Source organism: Cherax quadricarinatus, chromosome 70, assembly GCF_038502225.1.
Source record: "Cherax quadricarinatus isolate ZL_2023a chromosome 70, ASM3850222v1, whole genome shotgun sequence".
Taxonomy (NCBI): domain Eukaryota; kingdom Metazoa; phylum Arthropoda; class Malacostraca; order Decapoda; family Parastacidae; genus Cherax; species Cherax quadricarinatus.
The window spans coordinates 19,767,787-19,791,960 of NC_091361.1; the positions used below are offsets into that span (position 1 = coordinate 19,767,787).

At 39.5% G+C, this 24,174-nt stretch overlaps 1 protein-coding gene across 3 annotated transcripts in view; it reads left to right on the forward strand.

Moving 5' to 3' along the window:
- Positions 1 to 23,173, forward strand: part of LOC128702627 (macrophage mannose receptor 1) — a 199,929-nt gene extending 176,756 nt beyond the window's left edge. For 2 of the 3 annotated variants that reach the window (XM_070099923.1, XM_070099922.1), the window contains 6 exons: positions 426 to 568; positions 1,004 to 1,097; positions 5,972 to 6,075; positions 14,578 to 14,712; positions 21,690 to 21,867; positions 22,591 to 23,173. In XM_070099923.1, the coding sequence (XP_069956024.1) occupies positions 426 to 568; positions 1,004 to 1,097; positions 5,972 to 6,075; positions 14,578 to 14,712; positions 21,690 to 21,867; positions 22,591 to 22,721 (785 nt within the window). In that variant the 3' untranslated portion in view covers positions 22,722 to 23,173. The remainder of the gene's footprint in view (positions 1 to 425; positions 569 to 1,003; positions 1,098 to 5,971; positions 6,076 to 14,577; positions 14,713 to 21,689; positions 21,868 to 22,590) is intronic. The other variant, XM_070099921.1, reaches the window with a different exon arrangement.
- The last annotated feature ends 1,001 nt before the right edge of the window (positions 23,174 to 24,174 follow it).

Genomic DNA, 24,174 nt, shown 5'->3' on the forward strand with positions numbered 1-24,174 from the left:
TTGCTGTCTTTACTAGTACGTGTAGTCCTTGTTGTTGTCTTTACTAGTACGTGTAGTCCTTGTTGCTGTCTTTACTGATACTAGTACGTGTAGTCCTTGTTGCTGTCTTTACTAGTACGTGTAGTCCTTGTTGTTGTCTTTACTAGTACGTGTAGTCCTTGTTGCTGTCTTTTCTGATACTAGTACGTGTAGTCCTTGTTGCTGTCTTTGTTGATACTAGTACGTGTAGTCCTTGTTGCTGTCTTTACTGATACTAGTACGTGTAGTCCCTGTTGCTGTCTTTACTGATACTAGTACGTGTAGTCCTTGTTGCTGTCTTTTCTGATACTTGTACGTGTAGTCCAACTCAACTTCACTGTTGCTGTTACGCTGCTTTTGAATAACTTCAGTCAAAGTTTTACTAATACGATTGTGTTGTTGCTTAGCCTATGTGACGGCAGCTCTTGGAATGGTGGGCGCCAGCGTGTGGATTGGCCTACGCAACACCAACGGCTTCCACTGGGTAGATCAGACTGCTGTCACCTACACCAACTGGGCTCCCGGCGAGCCTAGCGGACACCCAGGACTGGTAAGTTTATTCTTGTACAGGTACACATAAATACAGTTACATAAATTATCGTACATAGTAGCATGTGTATATTATCTAGGATAACCCCCCAAAAAGTCAAAGTGACCTATTTTCATTGATTTTTATGTGTCATTTCCGTCATTGTGGGTTCATGATATTTGTGATTGCTGCTTTTAATGTCATGGGAATATAAATGTCGAACAGCATTTGGCGAATAAGAGGTAAAAACAAGTTTGATCCTAAGAAGGTAAGGTCAGTTTCCCTGAAATCAAGAGCCCTTTGCCAGCATCAAGACATCCCCAATGAAGGGACAGTTATTAGTTAAGCATCACTAACAACGAAGAGCTCCAGAAGGGTGAAGATAAATTGATGATCACTCACGTGTCAGCCTACATAAATCAACTGATTGCATTTGTTTTCCATTTTGCCTGCCAGGACGTGTGTGTTGAGGTTTATGCTACCAATGGTCAGTGGAACGACGACTTCTGTGATGCTCTCCGTGGTTACGTCTGCAAGAAAAAACAAGAGAGTAAGTGTTTGAAGGATTCTTCTGTGGTGTTAACATGTCGTGGTCCCTACAAGGATTAGAATTAACTATGTTAATAGGATAAGGTCTGCTAAAGCTTTAAACATAAGAGATTAGATCTCGTTCGTATTTTTAAACTCCGAGGATAACCCAAGAAAGTTAGTGCGTCATCGAGGACTGTCTTGTCTTATCTCCACTGGGGTCCTCAATCTTGTCCTCCAGGATGCGACCCACACCAGTCGATTAACACCCAGGTACCTGCTTGCTTGATAGGTGAACAGGACAACAGATGTAAGGAAACACGCCCAGTGTTTCCACCCTTACCGGGAATCGAGCCACAGACACTCAGAATGTGAAACGAGAACTTTTCTACCAGGCCACGGGCCACCCTACGTGGTAGAAGTGTGTTAAAATCTGAGCTCATTAGTGAAAGCTTTATAATATGAATTTTCATGTGTTTATGTGTTCATACCTGACCTTAATAATGAATCCTTATTCCTAAACATATTGTGTTGGAAATATAAACACAAATGCAGTATAATGTGACCCTTTATTGACTACGTTTCGCCCACACAGTGGGCTTTTTCAAGTCACAGACAGAACTGTGACTTGAAAAAGCCCACTATGTGGGCGAAACGTAGTCAATAAAGGATCACATTATACTGCATTTGTGTTTATATTTCCATTGTGTCGGTATTTTATACCATTTATTACCAACATATTGTGTTATTATATATAATAAATTCATTTTGAAAATGACTTTCTTGACACTGGATGTCATTCAGTGGATTTCTAAGTGGTCTGGGTAATTGATCTCGATTAGCTAAACTTTACTACTGCTGTCTAGACAGTCTCTAATACAACAGCTTTCACTCACGGACACAGGTTGATCTTTATTGGTTACTTCTGGCAATGATTAAGGTTCAGCACAACTCATTTCCGACATCACTAATTTGGCCATAGGTCTAAGAATCAATACTCGTTGTTTACGAGTAGTACTGTTCTAGTTCTTCCCACGCTCTCACAGTCTAGATGAATTGTGATTATTTTGGCCAAAGGCTACGTCGATCTTGGGCAATCATTGTCCATCATAACTGTGTCCTCTAGTGGCATATGGGCTATGTTAAGTAAGTAACTTTATTTATCAGACATGTGTAAATTACATAGCATAACCCCTCCCCAAAAAGTCAGACACAGTGACCTATTTCCACTGCTGTTGCACCGTAGTGATTCTCTCTTTATAAAGTGAGATGATCACCTCACCATTTCTTCGACTACAGGTCTGCTACCTTTTATGTTGTCGTAACTTCTTCCTAAGTTACCAGGTTCATTATAGTTGGCACCTTCTACACTTAAGTTTTTCGGCCAGTGACCAGATGGGACGGATTAATGTTTCTAAGTTTTCTATTTGGTCACTGATATAGGGTCGTTGTTGATTCTAACCTCGACTTCTGTGACGACTGTGCGAAATTCTTCTAAGTCGACCCTTTGTGAAAGCAAAGTCTTTCTCATTTAGGCACAGTTTGGACATTTATTACAGGAAACATTTCGCCATGAATAGATTCATCATTTCAAGGTATTCATATCCACAGCTACTCTGAATCACTATATCATTTACAGCCAAAATCTTTCTCAAACGGAGTTTCACAGTATCTATCAATCGTTCATAAGATACATCCTTCCAAGAAGATTTACCCTCCTGGAGTCTACCTGGAGGTTGTTTGTCAGTCAACGCTCTCTCAACTTAGTCCTCGACCAGGCCTCTCGCTGGACGAAACAGTCCAAACGTACAAACCACAGCCAGGGTGATCAGGAACTGACTTTAGCAATCTGTTTAGTTTCCTCTTGAAGACAGCGAGAGGTCTAATGGTAATTCTCATTATGTATGATGGGAGGGTGTTGAACAGTCTTGGGCCCCCTGATACTGTGTTGTCTCTGTGTGCAAATGGTACTCCTGCTTTTCATTAGGCCATTAGGGGGATGTTGCACTGTCTGCCAAGTCTTTTGCTTCCGTAGGAAGTGATTTCTTTGTGCAGATTTGGGACAAATCTCTTAAGCATTTTCCTGGCGCAGCTTATGATGTATCCTTCCTAGTAATTAAGGTGCTTGACTGAACTAATACCTGCATTGAAGGTTCTCTCTACATTCTCTGGATTTGTATATTCGCCTGCCTTGAATAGGGCTGTTAGTGGACAGAAATATTCCAGCCTAAAGAGAAAAAAATAACTGAAAGAGGATTATCACTGACTTGGCATTCCATCCTATCATATTCCTCGCAGATCTGATAATGACACTGTTGTGATACTGAAGGTGAGATCCTGCACATTGTTTTTTCTCTCTATTGTGAGATTAGAATTTTTTTTTTTTACTCCGTTCTGGCTATCATTTCCTCACATTTTCTATAACGAAGTATGTAACTGAAATTTGTCCTCACTGAACATCATATTTGGTAATAATGGTAGAATTTCCATCAGACTCTTAGGTAAAAGGTATGATGCACCGCTGCAGTTGTTTGGCGGAATTGATGCTAGACGCAGAGAATTGATGCTAGACGCAGAGAATTGATGCTAGACGCAGAGAATTGATGCTAGACGCAGAGAATCTGGAGAGATCCAATGAAACTGTTCTCATGTTACATAAAGAATTTTGTGCGCCTTTATGCAATACCTTCACATAAGCTTCTTTTTTCAAGTAATTCAATAAGCCAGAGATATTTAGGAAACAAGGGAGGATGTTGTCTCCATTAGTGAAGAATGATTGCTCATTCCCCTGTGTGTTAGAATCTTCTCTGCTTCAAGATACAAATCAAAACTCTGCTAAATGAGAAGTTTTGAGTAAGATTTATATCCTTTCTCAAAACATTTCAATATTCAAGAAATTCATATTCAATTTCTTTTCTACTGTTGTAAGAGAATACTGGATCTGTAACTCTGATAAATTTGTGCAGTGTGGATAATCTCGTACCATTTATGTCCAGTAATAATGCTTCTGTGTTCGTTGTTACGAATACAAATACTGAAGGTATATGTACTTTCTGCTTTTGCCGGTTGTAGGGTCATCAGTGAACCATAGTGTATTGCTCGAAAAATTCTTAAATATTATGCCTCTAGACAACCAATTATTGAGAGTTTCTTGTCTAGGAATATTGGGTTAGGTTAAGTAGGTTTGTCAGGAAACAGGACAAGTGTTGTCTGACGGGGGTCTTAGTGATGACCTGCAGCTGGAGCTTTTGTTCATCGGATGTGATAGAACAGAATTGGTGTTCTGCCCCGAAAACATAATCTTGTATCTGATTGAGTTCTGCAACTCTGTTTCTAACATATACAAGCGTTTTTTATTGTTGTTCCTTATCCACTGTAATGCGGTCTAAATTCGATTTTTTAATACCTTCCATACTGCTGACTTCGCTCCATCATGCAATGCAGTCAACTCTCACTAGTGTAGTGTCCGCTTCATCAACTGTGCTGCATTGTTCTTTGAAGTCAGAATTGTGCTACCTTCTGAAGTGCACATATAGGCTGCGTAATTATATAAGCTTAGGTGAAGGCCGCTGTTAATATATGCAAGCTATAATCCACATCATATCTAGCTATATTATTATTATTATTATAATCATGGGATTATACAGCGCATGTGGAGGGATGGGATGGAAAGTATTCAGGATCAATTCAGGGAACTGAAACACAGATCCAATTCCCTAGATCAAGAGCTCCTCACCAGCGTCAAGGAACTTCTCTTGAGAGGACGTCTAGGTATAGTACTAGTAAAATTTGTTTTATGAATCCCAAAATAGGCTTGGGAAATCTCCGTTGACCTGTCGTGTGAATCTGAAGACAAGATCACCTCCCAGACTTGCTTTTTTCTCTATGTATCGTAAACTAGACTCTTTCCTCTGATTCTGTGGGGAGAAACAAGACTCAGTCGACCAAAATACTGAAACACTTCTAAGAATAAACTACGCTTTATCAGATTATTACTCTTACTGTGATTCTCAGGTTTATGACCTGAAGTGTCTGTTTCAGTATATATCAAGTTAACCCTCAGGATATTACTAGGCTTAGGAGCTCCATTGTTAGTTGTTACTCCACTCTCTGAGAAGCCTCATTATATGCCATTGCCAAATGTATATTTCTGAGGTTACCACACCTTGAAAATTTTCCAGATAAAAGTGTTTATTATGTGGTGTTTGCATGGATTTTGTTAATGTTTCAGGTTTGTTTAGTGGAAGCTTCAAGTAAATATGGACTGGAAGCAGCTCCAAGCAAGATGTTTCTGAATTTATAGATCTTAATAAGACTATGATTCATTGTGAATCTCCCATATCAGTCGCCAGTAAGCCAACTCTTAGGAATACTTTTGATATATCCACAATTTAGGTATAAAATTTGACGCCATGTAGCTCGATCGTTAGTTCAGTCAACTTACGCTCTGAGGCCGGGGATCTAACCCCCCCCCCGTATGGCTAGAAAACAGGATATGTTTCCATATTCCATGATGCGATATGTAAATATCAAGTGACTTATAATATTCTACAGGATTTTATTTTTATCTGTTACTTAAATCTTCTTGGATAAGTTACTATAAATCTGGAGCAAACCTGATGTTTTCCTTAACTCATTCAACAACGCTTCCATCTGTTCAAAAAGCAGTTTATAATTAGTTGGTATGTCTGGCTTAATTCTCTTCCAGGACAATCTTAATGTTGACTCTCTTCAGACTTGACTGTATCGAGATACTGTCTGTACGTTATATCTTCACCAGGACTCTTTTTCACTTATATTAATTCTAATAGGAACTGTATCTTATAACACACCTGTATATTCCTTCTTGCCTTCATAATACAGTGTCACTGACTGTAGCTATGGTCTCTGCTGCAGGTGTGGACCCTATCACGCTGCAGGCGTGCTCCTCGCCCTACCAAAACTACGTTAACTACAGCGGCGCCTGCTTCAGAGCGGAGCCTACACCCACAACCTGGCAGGTATGTCACTCTTCTTCTGGCGATTCCATCACTCTTTAAACATTTTACAACGTTTATAACTTTCAGTGTTTGTTATTTTTAAATAATATAATTGTCCTCTTTCTCCAAATGTTTATTTACATACTCTAGGAATCTCATTGCAATTCAATTTTGTGTTTAGGTTTCACTACTCTTTGAATACAGGTTCCATTTGTAGAGTTTCCTGGAATTCTCGCACATAGCCTCCTGGAATCCCTTCATTGTTCTTTCTTGTTGAAACAATGATGTGGTATTGTTAGCTGTGAAGCACCGTAGTGTTAGTACTGTGAAACACTGTAGTGCAAATGTTGACTGTGAAACACTGAAGTGTTAGTATTGTGAAACATTGTAGTGTGAGTATTGACTGTGAAACACTGTAATGTTAGTATTGTGAAACATTGTAGTGTTAGTATTGTGAAACATTGTAGTGTTAGTATTGTGAAACATTGTAGTGTTAGTATTGACTGTGAAACACTGTAGTGATAGTATTGTGAAACATTGTAGTGTTAGTATTGACTGTGAAACACTGTAGTGTTAGTATTGTGAAACATTGTAGTGTTAGTATTGTGAAACATTGTAGTGTTAGTATTGTGAAACATTGTAGTGTTAGTATTGACTGTGAAACACTGTAGTGTTAGTATTGTGAAACATTGTAGTGTTAGTATTGACTGTGAAACACTGTAGTGTTAGTATTGTGAAACATTGTAGTGTGAGTATTGACTGTGAAACACTGTAGTGTTAGTATTGTGAAACATTGTAGTGTTAGTATTGACTGTGAAACACTGTAGTGTTAGTATTGTGAAACATTGTAGTGTTAGTATTGACTGTGAAACACTGTAGTGTTAGTATTGTGAAACATTGTAGTGTTAGTATTGACTGTGAAACACTGTAGTGTTAGTATTGTGAAACATTGTAGTGTTAGTATTGACTGTGAAACACTGTAGTGTTAGTATTGTGAAACATTGTAGTGTTAGTATTGACTGTGAAACACTGTAGTGTTAGTATTGTGAAACATTGTAGTGTTAGTATTGACTGTGAAACACTGTAGTGTTAGTATTGTGAAACATTGTAGTGTTAGTATTGACTGTGAAACACTGTAGTGTTAGTATTGTGAAACATTGTAGTGTTAGTATTGACTGTGAAACACTGTAGTGTGAGTATTGACTGTGAAACACTGTAGTGTTAGTATTGTGAAACATTGTAGTGTTAGTATTGACTGTGAAACACTGTAGTGTTAGTATTGTGAAACATTGTAGTGTTAGTGTTGACTGTGAAACACTGTAGTGTTAGTATTGTGAAACATTGTAGTGTTAGTATTGACTGTGAAACACTGTAGTGTTAGTATTGTGAAACATTGTAGTGTTAGTGTTGACTGTGAAACACTGTAGTGTTAGTATTGTGAAACATTGTAGTGTTAGCATTGACTGTGAAACACTGTAGTGTTAGTATTGACTGTGAAACACTGTAGTGTTAGTATTGACTGTGAAACACTGTAGTGTTAGTATTGACTGTGAAACACTGTAGTGTTAGTATTGACTGTGAAACACTGTAGTGTTAGTGTTGACTGTGAAACACTGTAGTGTTAGCATTGACTGTGAAACACTGTAGTGTGAGTATTGACTGTGAAACACTGTAGTGTTAGTACTGTGAAACACTGTAGTGCAAGTGTTGACTGTGAAACACTGTAGTGTTAGTATTGACTGTGAAACACTGTAGTGTTAGCATTGACTGTGAAACACTGTAGTGTGAGTATTGACTGTGAAACACTGTAGTGTTAGCATTGACTGTGAAACACTGTAGTGTGAGTATTGACTGTGAAACACTGTAGTGTTAGTATTGACTGTGAAACACTGTAGTGTGAGTATTGACTGTGAAACACTGTAGTGTTAGCATTGACTGTGAAACACTGTAGTGTGAGTATTGACTGTGAAACACTGTAGTGGTAGTATTGACTGTGAAACACTGTAGTGTTAGTATTGACTGTGAAACACTGTAGTGTTAGCATTGACTGTGAAACACTGTAGTGTGAGTATTGACTGTGAAACACTGTAGTGTTAGTATTGACTGTGAAACACTGTAGTGTTAGTACTGTGAAACACTGTAGAGCAAGTGTTGACTGTGAAACACTGTAGTGTTAGTATTGACTGTGAAACACTGTAGTGTTAGCATTGACTGTGAAACACTGTAGTGTGAGTATTGACTGTGAAACACTGTAGTGTTAGTATTGACTGTGAAACACTGTAGTGTTAGTACTGTGAAACACTGTAGTGCAAGTGTTGACTGTGAAACACTGTAGTGTTAGTATTGTGAAACACTGTAGTGTGAGTATTGACTGTGAAACACTGTAGTGTTAGTATTGTGAAACACTGTAGTGTTAGCATTGTGAAACACTGTAGTGTTAGTATTGACTGTGAAACACTGTAGTGTTAGTACTGTGAAACACTGTAGTGCAAGTGTTGACTGTGAAACACTGTAGTGTTATTATTGTGAAACACTGTAGTGTTAGTATTGACTGTGAAACACTGTAGTGTTAGTATTGACTGTGAAACACTGTAGTGTTAGCATTGACTGTGAAACACTGTAGTGTGAGTATTGACTGTGAAACACTGTAGTGTTAGTATTGACTGTGAAACACTGTAGTGTTAGTACTGTGAAACACTGTAGTGCAAGTGTTGACTGTGAAACACTGTAGTGTTAGTATTGTGAAACACTGTAATGTTAGTATTGTGAAACACTGTAGTGTGAGTATTGACTGTGAAACACTGTAGTGTTAGTATTGTGAAACACTGTAGTGTTAGTATTGTGAAACACTGTAGTGTTAGTATTGTGAAACACTGTAGTGTTAGTATTGACTGTGAAACACTGTAGTGTTAGTATTGTGAAACACTGTAGTGTTAGTATTGACTGTGAAACACTGTAGTGTTAGTATTGTGAAACACTGTAGTGTTAGTATTGTGAAACACTGTAGTGTTAGTATTGACTGTGAAACACTGTAGTGTTAGTATTGACTGTGAAACACTGTAGTGTTAGCATTGACTGTGAAATACTGTAGTGTTAGTATTGTGAAACACTGTAGTGTGAGTATTGACTGTGAAACACTGTAGTGTTAGTATTGTGAAACACTGTAGTGTGAGTATTGACTGTGAAACACTGTAGTGTTAGTATTGTGAAACACTGTAGTGTGAGTATTGACTGTGAAACACTGTAGTGTTAGTATTGTGAAACACCGTAGTGTTAGTACTGTGAAACACTGTAGTGTTGGTGCAGTGAAACACTGTAGTGTTGGTGCAGTGAAACACTGTAGTGTTGGTGCTGACAGTGAAACACTGTAGTGTTAGTACTGTGGAGCACCGTAGTTTTAGTACTGTGAAGCACAGTAGTGTTAGTACTGTGGAACACTGTAGTGTTATTACTGTGGAACACTGTAGTGTTAGTACTGTGGAACACTGTAGTGTTAGTACTGTGAAACACTGTAGTGTTAGTACTGTGGAACACTGTAGTGTTAGCACTGACTGTGAAACACTGTAGTGTTAGTACTGACTGTGAAACACTGTAGTGTTAGTACTGACTGTGAAACACTGTAGTGTTAGTACTGACTGTGAAACACTGTAGTGTTAGTACTGACTGTGAAACACTGTAGTGTTAGTACTGACTGTGAAACACTGTAGTGTTAGTACTGACTGTGAAACACTGTAGTGTTAGTACTGACTGTGAAACACTGTAGTGTTAGCACTGACTGTGAAACACTGTAGTGTTAGTACTGACTGTGAAACACTGTAGTGTTAGTGCTGACTGTGAAACACTGTAGTGTTAGTACTGACTGTGAAACACTGTAGTGTTAGTACTGACTGTGAAACACTGTAGTGTTAGCACTGACTGTGAAACACTGTAGTGTTAGTACTGACTGTGAAACACTGTAGTGTTAGTACTGACTGTGAAACACTGTAGTGTTAGTACTGACTGTGAAACACTGTAGTGTTAGTGCTGACTGTGAAACACTGTAGTGTTAGTACTGACTGTGAAACACTATAGTGTTAGTACTGACTGTGAAACACTGTAGTGTTAGTACTGACTGTGAAACACTGTAGTGTTAGTACTGACTGTGAAACACTGTAGTGTTAGTACTGTGAAACACTGTAGTGTTAGTACTGACTGTGAAACACTGTAGTGTTAGTACTGACTGTGAAACACTGTAGTGTTAGTACTGACTGTGAAACACTGTAGTGTTAGTACTGACTGTGAAACACTGTAGTGTTAGTACTGTGAAACACTGTAGTGTTAGTACTGACTGTGAAACACTGTAGTGTTAGTACTGACTGTGAAACACTGTAGTGTTAGTACTGACTGTGAAACACTGTAGTGTTAGTACTGACTGTGAAACACTGTAGTGTTAGTACTGACTGTGAAACACTGTAGTGTTAGCACTGACTGTGAAACACTGTAGTGTTAGTACTGACTGTGAAACACTGTAGTGTTAGTACTGACTGTGAAACACTGTAGTGTTAGTACTGACTGTGAAACACTGTAGTGTTAGTACTGACTGTGAAACACTGTAGTGTTAGCACTGACTGTGAAACACTGTAGTGTTAGTACTGACTGTGAAACACTGTAGTGTTAGTACTGACTGTGAAACACTGTAGTGTTAGTACTGACTGTGAAACACTGTAGTGTTAGTACTGTGAAACACTGTAGTGTTAGTATTGACTGTGAAACACTGTAGTGTTAGTACTGACTGTGAAACACTGTAGTGTTAGTACTGTGAAACACTGTAGTGTTAGTGCTGACTGTGAAACACTGTAGTGTTAGTACTGACTGTGAAACACTGTAGTGTTAGTACTGACTGTGAAACACTGTAGTGTTAGCACTGACTGTGAAACACTGTAGTGTTAGTACTGACTGTGAAACACTGTAGTGTTAGTACTGACTGTGAAACACTGTAGTGTTAGTACTGACTGTGAAACACTGTAGTGTTAGTACTGTGAAACACTGTAGTGTTAGTACTGACTGTGAAACACTGTAGTGTTAGTACTGTGAAACACTGTAGTGTTAGTACTGACTGTGAAACACTGTAGTGTTAGTACTGACTGTGAAACACTGTAGTGTTAGTACTGACTGTGAAACACTGTAGTGTTAGTACTGTGAAACACTGTAGTGTTAGTACTGACTGTGAAACACTGTAGTGTTAGTACTGTGAAACACTGTAGTGTTAGTACTGACTGTGAAACACTGTAGTGTTAGTACTGTGAAACACTGTAGTGTTAGTGCTGACTGTGAAACACTGTAGTGTTAGTACTGACTGTGAAACACTGTAGTGTTAGTACTGACTGTGATACACTGTAGTGTTGATGCAGTGAAACACTGTAGTGTTAGTGTTGACTGTGAAACACTGTAGTGTTAGTACTGTGAAACACTGTAGTGTTAGTACTGTGAAGCACAGTAGTGTTAGTACTGTGGAACACAGTAGTGTTAGTACTGTGGAACACAGTAGTGTTAGTACTGTGAAGCACAGTAGTGTTAGTACTGTGAAGCACCGTAGTGTTAGTACTGTGAAACACAGTAGTGTTAGTACTGTGAAGCACCGTAGTGTTAGTACTGTGAAGCACAGTAGTGTTAGTACTGTGAAGCACAGTAGTGTTAGTACTGTGAAGCACAGTAGTGTTAGTACTGTGGAGCACCGTAGTGTTAGTACTGTGAAGCACAGTAGTGTTAGTACTGTGGAGCACCGTAGTGTTAGTACTGTGGAGCACCGTAGTGTTAGTACTGTGAAGCACCGTAGTGTTAGTACTGTGGAGCACCGTAGTGTTAGTACTGTGAAGCACAGTAGTGTTAGTACTGTGAAGCACAGTAGTGTTAGTACTGTGAAGCACAGTAGTGTTAGTACTGTGAAGCACAGTAGTGTTAGTACTGTGAAGCACAGTAGTGTTAGTACTGTGAAGCACAGTAGTGTTAGTACTGTGAAGCACCGTAGTGTTAGTACTGTGAAGCACCGTAGTGTTAGTGTTAACTGTCAAACTGGAAGATAACATATAATGTTATAAGTCATAAGAGGAAGTTATCTTGCCTTACAAAGCTACGACAACACAAAAGTCGCAAGCAACAGGTGCAACACCACACTAAAATAATAATAGTAATATGAATTATTGTACACGAAATACGTCAACAATTTCTTCTTTAAGTAGTGGAGATCAGCAGTCAGAAGAAACTCAGAGTAGCAGAAGAACAAGATTTATTCTCATTAATAACCAAAGGGTCAATAACAAGGTTAACATCTCCACCAAAACAAAGGTGCGACTTGTTTCCATTATTGTCGTATGATCTACGTCTCCAGGATGTCAGCCACAACAGTTGACTAGTGCCCAGGTACCCGTTACCACCACAGGTACCTGTAGCACCTTTCCGTACAGTTAAATCAGCAAAACAAGGCGATCAGTAAGGAGGAAGTTCAGTTGGGTTACAGCTGTTGTCTCTGACGGAATATGGTATTAGTTGCGGATCCTTCCTATTCGAGGCTGGGTCGGCCTAGACAGTAGAGCGTCAAACTCAATTTACGGACTTCAGTTCAAGTCCCTCGTCCACCCTTCTGGTTATTCATCGTTTATTACAACTTAATATGAGTATATATATATATATATATATATATATATATATATATATATATATATATATATATATATATATATATATATATATATATAAATAATGGGGTTCACCTCTGCTGTAAATTGTGAGACCCATAACCTTGGAGAAGTGGTAAAAAGGCTTCAAGGAAGAGGGTTGAGGAGGGGTTATTGAGATGGTTCGGACATGTAGAAAGGGTGGAACAAAATCTGTAGTGGAAGAAAGGCGGGGTAGAGGTCGGCCTGGGAAAGGTTGGAGGGAGAGGGTAAAGGAGGTTTTGTATGCGAGGGGCTTGGACTTCAAGCAAGTATGCGTGAGCGTGTTAGATTGGAGCGAATGGAAACAAATGGTTTTTAGGACTTGACGTGCTGTTGGAGTGTAAGCAGGATATTTGTGAAGGGATTCAGGGAAACCGGCAGGCCGGACTTGAGTCCTGGAGATGGGAGGTACAGTGCACTCTACAGGAGGGGTGTTAAGAGCCAATCATCCAATTATTTGAGAGTTTTTAAAAAATATCGAAAAATTATGGAAATTGAGGCATTCATATAGAAAAATAACTCCTTGGCAACACAATGGTACCAGAATAAATGTTCTACGACGTTTCTACAAGAAATTATAGCCATTTATATCAGGTATGGTGACGGTGATGTAGGTAGCGCGTCTGCTCACAACCCATATATTTTTTGGAATTTTTTCCTTGTTTTTTATCTATCAGAATTGATAGAAAACGGTGTTTTGAAGAGGATAATTGCACTAGAACATCAGTTTACTAAGAAATACACCTAAACAAACGCGATTTTCGCGAATTTTTCTTTTTCAAGACGGCGGGCGGGCCGGCGCTCCAGGCCAATATCTCGGAAGTAACTTATTCACTTATTTCGCTTTACTACGCTTTTATTACTTAATTAAGTGGAATAATATTCACAGAAATTGTAAAATAATGATTTCTCTAATTTCTAATAAAACTTTTTTGGAAATATTCCAAATATTTTAGGATTTATGTGGGAGTAAAGGGCAGAATTTTTACAACATTCCAAGAAATAACAAACTTTATATGGGAGTAAAGGGCAGAATTTTTACAACATTCCAAGAATTAACAAACTTTATATTTTTGTGAAATAAAGATAAGTTATTTAGAGGAAAGGAATTAATAAAAAATTCGAATTAACATTGTTGTCTCGGCACCAAGTGTCCAAACAACCTTACGTCGTCCCATATAGGCCTACCATCCCGCTAAAGGGCATTTTCAATAAATCGTTCTTTTCTCTGTCTTTTCTCAGTTGTTGTTTGAGGTATCTTATTGACAAATATTTACAGTAAGTAGAGAAAATACTTCTTCTTGCGCACTAAAAATGAAGGAAATCTGACGGAAAACAAATAAGCAAAAATTAATTGGATGACTGGCTCCTTTGTCGCAGTTTAATAACTGTAGTGTAAGTGCACTTCTGGCAAGACAGTGATGGACTGAATGATGGTGAAAGTTTTTCTTTTTCGGGCCACCCTGCCTTGGTGGGAATATATATATATATATATATATATATATATATATATATATATATATATATATATATATATATATATATATATATGTCGTGCCGAATAGGCAGAACTTGCGATTTTGGCTTAAATAGCAACGCTCATCTTGCCATATAAGACAAGCGAAAATTTGTGTATGCAATAATTTCGCCAAAATCATTCTGAACCTAACGAAAAAAATATATTTCATTGTGTCTGTTCAGTATTAAATTATTGTAAAAGAATTTAAAATATATTGTGTTGGGTTAGTTTTATGCAATGTTGACCACGTTGAGGCTGGTTATGTAACATAAGAGTCCTGTAAGTTTGTCATTGTTTTATATACACCAGGATAGTGAGGCAGCCTGTGTACAAGAAGGTAGCCATCTTGTGTCAGTGAAACAAGTGACCCAGGGAGCCATGGTGTGGGTGTTGTCCCTCAACCAGCCAGCCACCGACCCATGGATTGGCTTCAACAACTTGCAGGTGAGTGACATAAGTCCCATTTTACTCAATACAAAGTCTCGCAGACATTAATGTCTGTATCATCCACTGAAACTGTCAATCTCACCCGATAAAATGGAGGTATGCCAAGGTGAACATTACAAAATGGTGGTGCAATATTTTAACAAATTTTAATTGAAGCAACTGAGAAATTATTTGGGTAAATTTTACAGTGTCCTGAATTAACATTTCACCCCCATAATTATAAAGAAACTTTGGTACATCAAACAGTTTACACTTAACTGATATTGATGTACCTCAGAGTCAAGTGGGTCTTTAAGGTCACCAGGTCACAATTATTATAATCAAAAAGAAGACCAGGTCACAGTTCATGTGTCACACGTCTGGATCTTAAATTATTACACCATATAATTCTTAAAATTATCTGAAAAAGTTATACCTGTAACACTAACAAATTATATGTATAGTGTATATATCCGGTAATATCAATTACATGACCTGCGTAATATGCTCGGGTAATTTTATATACATACTAATCAATTACACGATTTAAAATATAAAGGACATTAAACATTACTCATCAAATTAAGATTTTGGTGTCATATCCTAACGCCTCACTTTTGGCAAGCAGTTCATATTGGACAATATAAATTAACATACCTATAGTGAGAATTAATACACTGGGAAGCAGACATTACATGTGGTGTCAACTTCATCAATTTCTGACGATACCGCTTTATTCCACCTTAGTTAATTTCATTTGAAGATTCGACCGATTTCCAAATTCCTTGAGAGAAATAAATCCGCCTCTCAGGACGCGCCAACTCGACAGTAATCGCCCAGATTCAGTTTTCTCTTTATGACCTCTTCCCATGGGTAAAATAATGAGCCGAGACGACCAGCAGTCAACCTTGCACACCCGTGTCACCAACACAACCCGTAGTTTGGTAGTTTGCAGAAACGTTTCGCCACACAGTGGTTTCATCAGCCCAATGCAAAGAAGAACGGTGGAAATCGATTAGGAGTTTGAGGTAATCAGTCCCTCAGCCTGGAATCAATGTGTTCAGTCCACCAATCTTGAAGTACAGCATATGACCCGAGAATTGACTTATATACTGTAGTCAGGTGAGTGGAAGCAGGAGGAGGCGGGATCACAGTGGAATCATCCACTAGTGTAAGTAGGTCTTCGTCCAAAGGTTGGACAAGTATTGCAGAATTCCTTGTGTCAAGATCCCACGATGTTGCAGTGTCTGACAGATGTGATAAATGGTTTGAAAACCCACAAGTTGCAGATTGATTGCCTCAAACTCTTCCTCGATTTCCACCGTTCTTCTTTGTATGGACTGATGAAACCACTGTGTGGCGAAACGTTTCCTCAATATGGTTTTCAAAATGTTGCACGAGTGCTTCATTCTTCAGAGATGGTGGTAAGCAATGATATTAATTTCGGAAAATATGTAAATAAGAAATATTTACTGAGTTAACGTTTCTCTCACAGGAATTTTATTGCTTGCAGGACTGTTTTTATTCGTCGTGATTTGCCATGCTTGTAAAAGTTTAGTAATGAATTTTTTCTTATTTCTTGGGAACCCTCCCTTTCGATCTGGAAGGATGACAGTAAAGAGTAACCATTGGTTGATGGACTGATTTCACTGTCTTCATCTCATTGCTACTACTCCCATTATATTTGACTGAAGAAGTCTAATGTGTAGGCAAAAAGACTTTTTCCTCTGCAAGCCATAAAATATCCTTCTTGAAAGACTTGTCTGCTCGGTATGACATCTGGGAAAATAAAATGGGTGGGTTGGACGGGGCTGTCTTGGAAGACAGTGCTCCAGAGGGTGCTAGTGTTGTCCTGGAGGACAGTGCACCAAAGGGAGATAGTGGTTCTGGTGATGAAACAGGTAAAGACAAGGCTATTCAATTTACAGAGGTACAAAATGGCGATACTGCTGGAGATGGAACAAAAGGCGATGATGCCTCAGAAAATAATGTTGACATATTACCAGTAAAAGCTGGTGGAAGCACTGATGTCCATACAGTGGCGGTAGGTAGAGGGGAAACAGAAAAACTCCACCAGCAGCAAACGCAGCCACAAAATATCCTAGCATACAAAATTCCAACATCTGCAGATTCTATGCCTTGGGTATCTGCACCCACATGACAACAGGAGGGTGCAACTCCCCTTCCTGTAACTTATTCCACCCCGAAATGTGTCACTCATCACTCCATGAAAGAAAATGCTACAACGTATACTGCCAGGCACATCATCTAAAGGGGACAAGAAGACACAGACCAGCCAGATTATGGGAAGCAAAAGAGAGGAGCCATAACCTCTCCAGAAAAAGAGGTTTTTTAGTGCCAGGAAGGAAAAAAGACTGGCAAGAAATGACAGAAATCTTACACCAACTGAAAACACTTATGGAGCAGATGCACAGTTATTGGCCTCCATTCCAGGACAACAGATATTAGAGCCAGCAAATAAAACCCCCTAAATTATATCAATATAACAACATTTGTCTAAAGCCGTCAACAAACAACAAAATTCCTTACATCAAAGGACTACTCACGGAGTCAAATGCAATGTTTGCAGCATTCACAGAGACCCACATAAAGGATCATTATGACAACGAAATATGGATCCCAGGTTATAACCTATAAACAGGTAACAAGGGGAGCTTGCTTGGCTTGCACGTCACAGAGTCGCTCATTTGCTCAGAACTACTGAACACCTCAAATGATGTAGTTGAAGTTTTGGGGGTAAAGATTGAAGACTAAAACCTTGTCATTGTGGTAGTATACAAGCCTCCAGATGCAACTTCCCAGCAATTCTGGGAACAGCTTATGAAAATTGACCACTGTCTGGAAAATCTCCCAACTCCTGCCCCAAACATCTTGCTACTAGATTTCAACTTGAGACACCTAAAATGGAGGAGTGTAGCAGCTCAGATGAAAATTCACACACACACGAGCTATTAAATCTCTGTACCAAATTCACCTTAAACCAGCAAATATTAGAGCCTACAAGACTAGAAAACACGCTGGACCTCATCTTCACTGACAACGACGATCTCATACGTAATATAACCGTATCAAAGCCAATACACTCAGATAACAACATAAATGAATGCACTAAGATCACAACAAAATGAATTCTTTATGGACGAGACCCAAAATTTGGTCATCTCAAAAATCGCGAATATTATCCTAACACCACAAGACTTTGAAAAGGCAATAAATGATATGCTCATGCACTCTGCCCAGGCCTAGACTCATGGAACTCCGTGTTCATCAAGAATTGCAAGAAGTCCCTGTCACGTGCGTTCAGTATTCTATGGAGAAGGAGCATGGACACAGGGTTCATCCCACACTCACTAAAAGCAACAGACATTGCCCCATTCCATAAAGGTGGCAGTAAAGCAATTGCAAAGAATTACAGACCGATAGCACTAACATCCCATATCATAAAAATCTTTGCAAGGGCTCTAAGAAGCAAGATCGCCAACCCCCTAGATACCCATCAGCTACACAACCCAGGGCAACACGGGTTTAGAGCAGGTCGCTCCTGCCTGTCCCAGCTACTGGACCACTATGACAAGGTCCTGGATGCTGTAGAGGATAAACAAAATACAGATGTAGTATACACAGACTTTGCAAAAGCTTTCGACAAGTGTGACCATGGTGTAATAGCACACAAAATGCGTGATAATAATAATATCTTTATTTACTACAAGTACATGTACAAGGTATACAAACCATAGCTGACATCAATGACATACTACTACATAGAAAGCCGCTTTTTATGCTGAGCATTTCGGGGAAATTAGGTCAGTTTTCGTCCCAGGATGTGACCCACACCAGTCCACTAACACCCAGGTACCCATTTTATACTGATGAGTGAACAGGGACAGCAGGTGTCTTATGGAAACACGTCCCTAACGTTTTCCATCGGTACCGGAGGGGTTTCGAACCCCGGACTTCAGTGTGTGAGCTGAGTGTGCTAACGATCGAGCTACAGGAAAAGTTGGTAACTTCCTGACAAATATAACACAAAGAGTAGTAGTAAACAGAGTAAAGTCCAAGGCGGCTACGGTGAGAAGCTCTGTTCCACAAGGCACCGTACTCGCTCCCATCCTATTCCTCATCCTCATATCTGACATAGATAAAGATGTAAGCCATAGCTCCGTAGCTTCCTTGGTGGATGACACCCGAATTGCCATGACAGTGACCTCCATCGAAGACACTGCTAGACTCTAAGCGGACATCAACGAAACCTTCAAATGGGGCACTCAAAATAATATGAAGTTCGATGAAGAGAAATTTCAACTATTCACATGTGGAAAACTTGAGGTATCTGCATACCTCTGTTGTAATATTTAGCTATTTGAGCTAATGTCACCTTCCTGTCAGCATGGACCAGTCTGGCAGTTCTCCTCTGACCTCTCACATTATCAAGGCATTTTTGCCAACAGAACTGCCGCTCACTGGATGTTTTCTGTTTTTTACAACATTCATTGTACTCTAAGAAATGTTGTGCGGAAAATTCCCAGAAGATCAGTAACTTCTTAAATATTTAAACTCCCCGTCCGTTTGACACCAACAATCATTCCACTGTCAAAGTCACTTCGATCACATTTCTTCCCCAGTCTGATGTCCGATCTGAATAACAACTGAACCTTTTGACAATGTCTGCATGTTTTAGGCACTGAGGTTCTGCCACGTGATTAGCTGATTATATATGTGCATTAATGGACAGGTGTACATGTGTACCTAATAAAGTGGCCACTGAGTGTATGTGTAGAGTAAATGAGAGGAATGAATGTTATTTCCTCCAATGTGTGATGCAGGACGGCGTCTGTTGGACGCACTTGGTGAGTCTATTTTCGTCTGTGGGTGGAAAAAGAAATGATTGTGTTATATTATCAAACCTCGTGTAAGTGAAGCAACAACGCTCATTACAGCAGAAAGTTGTAGCGTAACAGAAGATTATATCACTGGTTTAAATCTGCCGGGTTTTCCGCGATACTTGCAAAATATAATAATCAAAAAAGAGATGAGAAAAGCCAGTGTGTATTGCAGAATCATTGATGGTTCAAGTAATGGTACCAGACTAGGGTGCATAGGGCATAAAGTCAATAATCACTCACTAAAAAAATACTCCTTCGTGTGCAAAAAATTTACAAATAGTCTTAAATACTATGAGCTACCACAGTGATTAATGCATTCCCGTGTACACGTCTGAGTATGGCGCCTAAAATCAACAACTGGTCACTGAAATCGAAAATAGCAACTACGTGCGCATTAAGTCCTCAAGAAACATTAAAGGTAAATCATCAGTGGTGCGTGAAACTATATTTTTTGAACTACAAAAGTGACATCTGTAGAGTTTAGTAATGTAATGCAATGGAACATGTTTTCTTGCATCTGCATTTAATGAACTCCAGGCACATCGTTGCAACCCCTGGAATTAAGAGCCATTCTTGAAAGAGGTTATTATGTTCTCTCCTCCAGGAACTCAGACATAGTCTGAGTTCTTGATGTGGTGGTGTAGCACGCTCTTGCCTTGTACATCTGTTTCTGAATATGTTGGTACAACACATTGAGACGCACTGATGACAAACACTTTTTCAGCTTGGAACCTCTGTGTTATGTTCAGTGTTTTCGAATATATGATTTCTTACAACAACCATCGTTCCTGTGATAAATGTAAAAGACATTTTCCAGGCCTTAAAAGCCTGACCATATCTGTCGTTGAATCGCGTCCAGTGAGGCTGCAAAGTGGTAAAAAGCTGCACTTCGCTCAGGTTACAGTGAATTTATCATTTCTCTGATGTTAATGCATCTTTATGCTTTCCCAACCATGTGTTTTACCATGATGCTGCATTTGCCATTAAGTGCATTGAATCAGGAAACGTGATGGACCAGAATAATATTTACATTAGAGTCGGATGCTTCCATCAGAACATTTAAAGCTCAGCAATTCAATATATAAAGAAAATGGAGAACATTGTGTGTGTCAGCTTCCTCATATTTGCACTTAGCATCTCATCTCCCTCACCTCAGTGTTTAACTATCCGTCCGTGTTCATTGAGGTCTAATTTCAGTTATCCAGCTCTGGAAAAACTGAGGAAATAAAAACTGTAACGGACTGTAAAACTAATTCTAACCTCTAAATAAAGCGAAAAACATCGTGCAGGACTTAGGAGTTATAATGTCATATGACTGCACGTTCAAGGATCACAACAGTCCATTATCACAACCGCGAGGAAAATGACAGACCTACCAAGTAATGGATACCAAGTCAGTGATGGTCCATTGAAATCACTTGTTTTCTCTAGGCTGGAATATTGCGGTGAGCTAACAGCATCCTTTTAAGGCAAGCGAATTACAGATCTAGTGAATGTACAGAGAACCTTCTCTGCTCGTATAAGTTCAGTCAAGTAACTAAATTACTGGGGAGATCTAAAGTCTCTTGACCTTTACTCCTTAGAACAAAGGTGGGAGATATACCTCACTATTATCTTTCGAAAATCCTAGAGGGATTGGTGCCAAATCTTTACGTAGAATTCACTCTACAAAACCAAATGACAAGCAGGATGTTATGAATACACTTATAGACCACAAAATAAGTGTAAGGCCACCAAGACTCTTTAACAACCTTAAATTATATAACCTCAAGAGGGAACTTGACAAGGTCCTCAGATCAGTTCCTGACCAGCTAGGCTTAAGTTAGCACGTTGGACTGAGTGAGGCCAGCAGTAACAGCCAGGTTGTTTAGGCTCCGATCTGCCAGGAGGTCTGGTCTGGAACGACGCTGCTGGAGCGTTGACTCCTGGAAGCATCCTTGAGGTACTTTTTGAGATATTATTATTATTATTATTATTATTATTATTATTATTATTATTATTATTATTATTATTATTATTATTATTATTATTATTATTACTATTATTATTATTATTATTATTATTATTATTATTATTATTATTATTATTTAGGAGGAGCATCAGTTTGTGTGGAGTGACGGCTGGCCTACCACGTACACCAACTGGGGACACGAGCAGCCTAACACTAGCCTGAGCGACCACAATTGTGTCAGGCTTGACTCTAACACCGGCCTCTGGCTCAGTGAAAAATGTGACCAGCTCAGACCATTTATCTGCAAACATGAGGATGGTATGTGTCCATTTTTTCCCCTTACTACATGTTCTTCTAATGAGTCACTCAATCTTCTCATAAAAGTTGCCTAGCCTAGAGCATCTGCTAGCTGTTGCTAGCAAAGAGTTGAAGTATGCTTTTCCTATTCGTTGGCGGATGTAGCATATTTTATGTATCTCGCGTGCCAGTTTTCAGATTGTATTATAAATGATCACTCACAAGTTAGTAACTTCATTCAGGTATACGCAAATACAGTTACATAGATTATCATACATAGCAGCATATGTGTAAAGTACCTAGGATAGCACACTAGGACGGAGGTGTTGCAAGTCACTGAAATCTCATTGGATCCCCAGTGAAAATATTGAGTATCCCAGTGGAAATAAGTCACTTTGTCTGACATTGTATATGTGTACCTTTGCCTAAATATACTTCATTACATTGTAGACCAAAATTCATTAACATAACCAGGACATTTCAGTCTCGTCCAAATACCTAATCATGTGGAGTGATCCGCAGAAGCTGTGGAGTACAACACTGCGGATCCTTCCTCACTGGTTGCCATCAATGGTTGGAGTAACATCTCACCAATAAACATACCCAGGTGTTGTTGTGTGTCTTAATTAATATCACACAACATATAAACAGACAACAGATAATCTGCGGATACTGACACATGCCTCAGTTTATATCACACAATATATTTTTAGCTTTTACAATGATTTCAACGTGTGCCGGCAGGAATGGCGCCGACACCGGAGCCTCCCGTGAATGGCTTGTGTCCAGGGCACAACTGGCTGGACCTGGGCGGCGCCTTCTGCTACCTGACGGTGGAGGAGCAGGAAACCTTCGTGAACGCCAGCATCAGGTAAGAGAGTGCTGCCTCCTGACTGCTCTGGCGCTGTGGAAGCCTTTCTTGGATAAACGACAACAGGTAAATATATTAACATAACATTATGTTAATAGCGTTAAACACACACATGCACATATTCACTAAGTGGCCACTTTATTAGGTACACTCTTCTAGTACTGGGTAGGGCCAACCTTTACCCCAAAACAGCCGAAATTCTTCGTGGCACTGATTCAACAAGGTGCTGGAAAAATTCCATGAAGATCCTGGTCCATGTTAACATGATAGCATCACACAACTGCTGCAGATATGTCGGTTGTACATTCCTGCTCAGACTCTCCTGTTCTTCTACATTCCGGAGGTTTACGCCAAATTTTAACTCTACCATCTGTATTTTGCAGCAGAAATTGCAATTCGAAAGACCAAGTGACGTTTTCCCGATCTTTAACTATCTGGTTTTAGAGCCTGTGCTCACTGCAACCTTAGCTTCCTGTTCTTAGCTAACAGGAGTATAACCCAGTGTCTTTTTTTGTTGTTGCTTTAGTCCATCCACTTGAAGGTTCTACATGTGTGTTCAGAGATGTTTTTCTGCATAGCACTTTTGTAACGTGTGGATATTTGAGTTACTGTTGCCTTCCTGTCAGCTTGAATCCGTCTGGTCATTCTCCTCCGACTTTTCTCCTTTTCAAGGCGTTGTCGCCCACAGAACTGCCACTCACTGGATGTTTTGTGTTTTTTCACACTTTTCCTCTTGCACCATTTCTCTTCTGTATAGCGGTTAGAGGAATCACAGTCAGACTGACCAGTGAGCTAAACATCTGGTTCCTGGATGATGGCACAATAGCAGGTACAAAGGAGTCCCTCCTAGATGATCTTACACCGGTGATGACACGAGGACAGGAAATGGGTCTCATCCCGAATCCATCCAAATGTGAAATCATCTCAGTCAATCAACAAGTGATAAATACAGTGAGATCCAAACTACCAGGAGCATCAGTCATTGCCCCTACAAATAGTATCTTGCTTGGAGCACCTCTGGGAAGCGACTCCATTGACACAATTCTCAGGAAGAAACTGGAAGAGATGAGGAGAATAGAACAACGGATAAGCAGTCTTGACACCCACGATGCCTTGTACCTTCTCACAAAGTACTTGAGTCTGACCAGGTTGACATATTTCCTAAGATGTGCACCTTCATATGATAACCCTATACTGAGGCAGATTTTTGCTAAAGTACTTAACCTTACTCTAGAAGACGGGCAGTGGAACCAAGCTACACTTCCAGTCAGACTAGGAGGCATTGGTGTCCGCAAGTCATCACAGATTGCGCTACTTGCTTTCCTGTCCTCATGCGTTGCATCCAGAGGGCTTGTAGCAGCGATTCTCCCTGAACATCTTAGGGACAAGAGCGGAGGCCAGGTCCAAAAGTTCATTGACGGAGCCATGATCTGGAATAATCTAATGGAACAACGGTC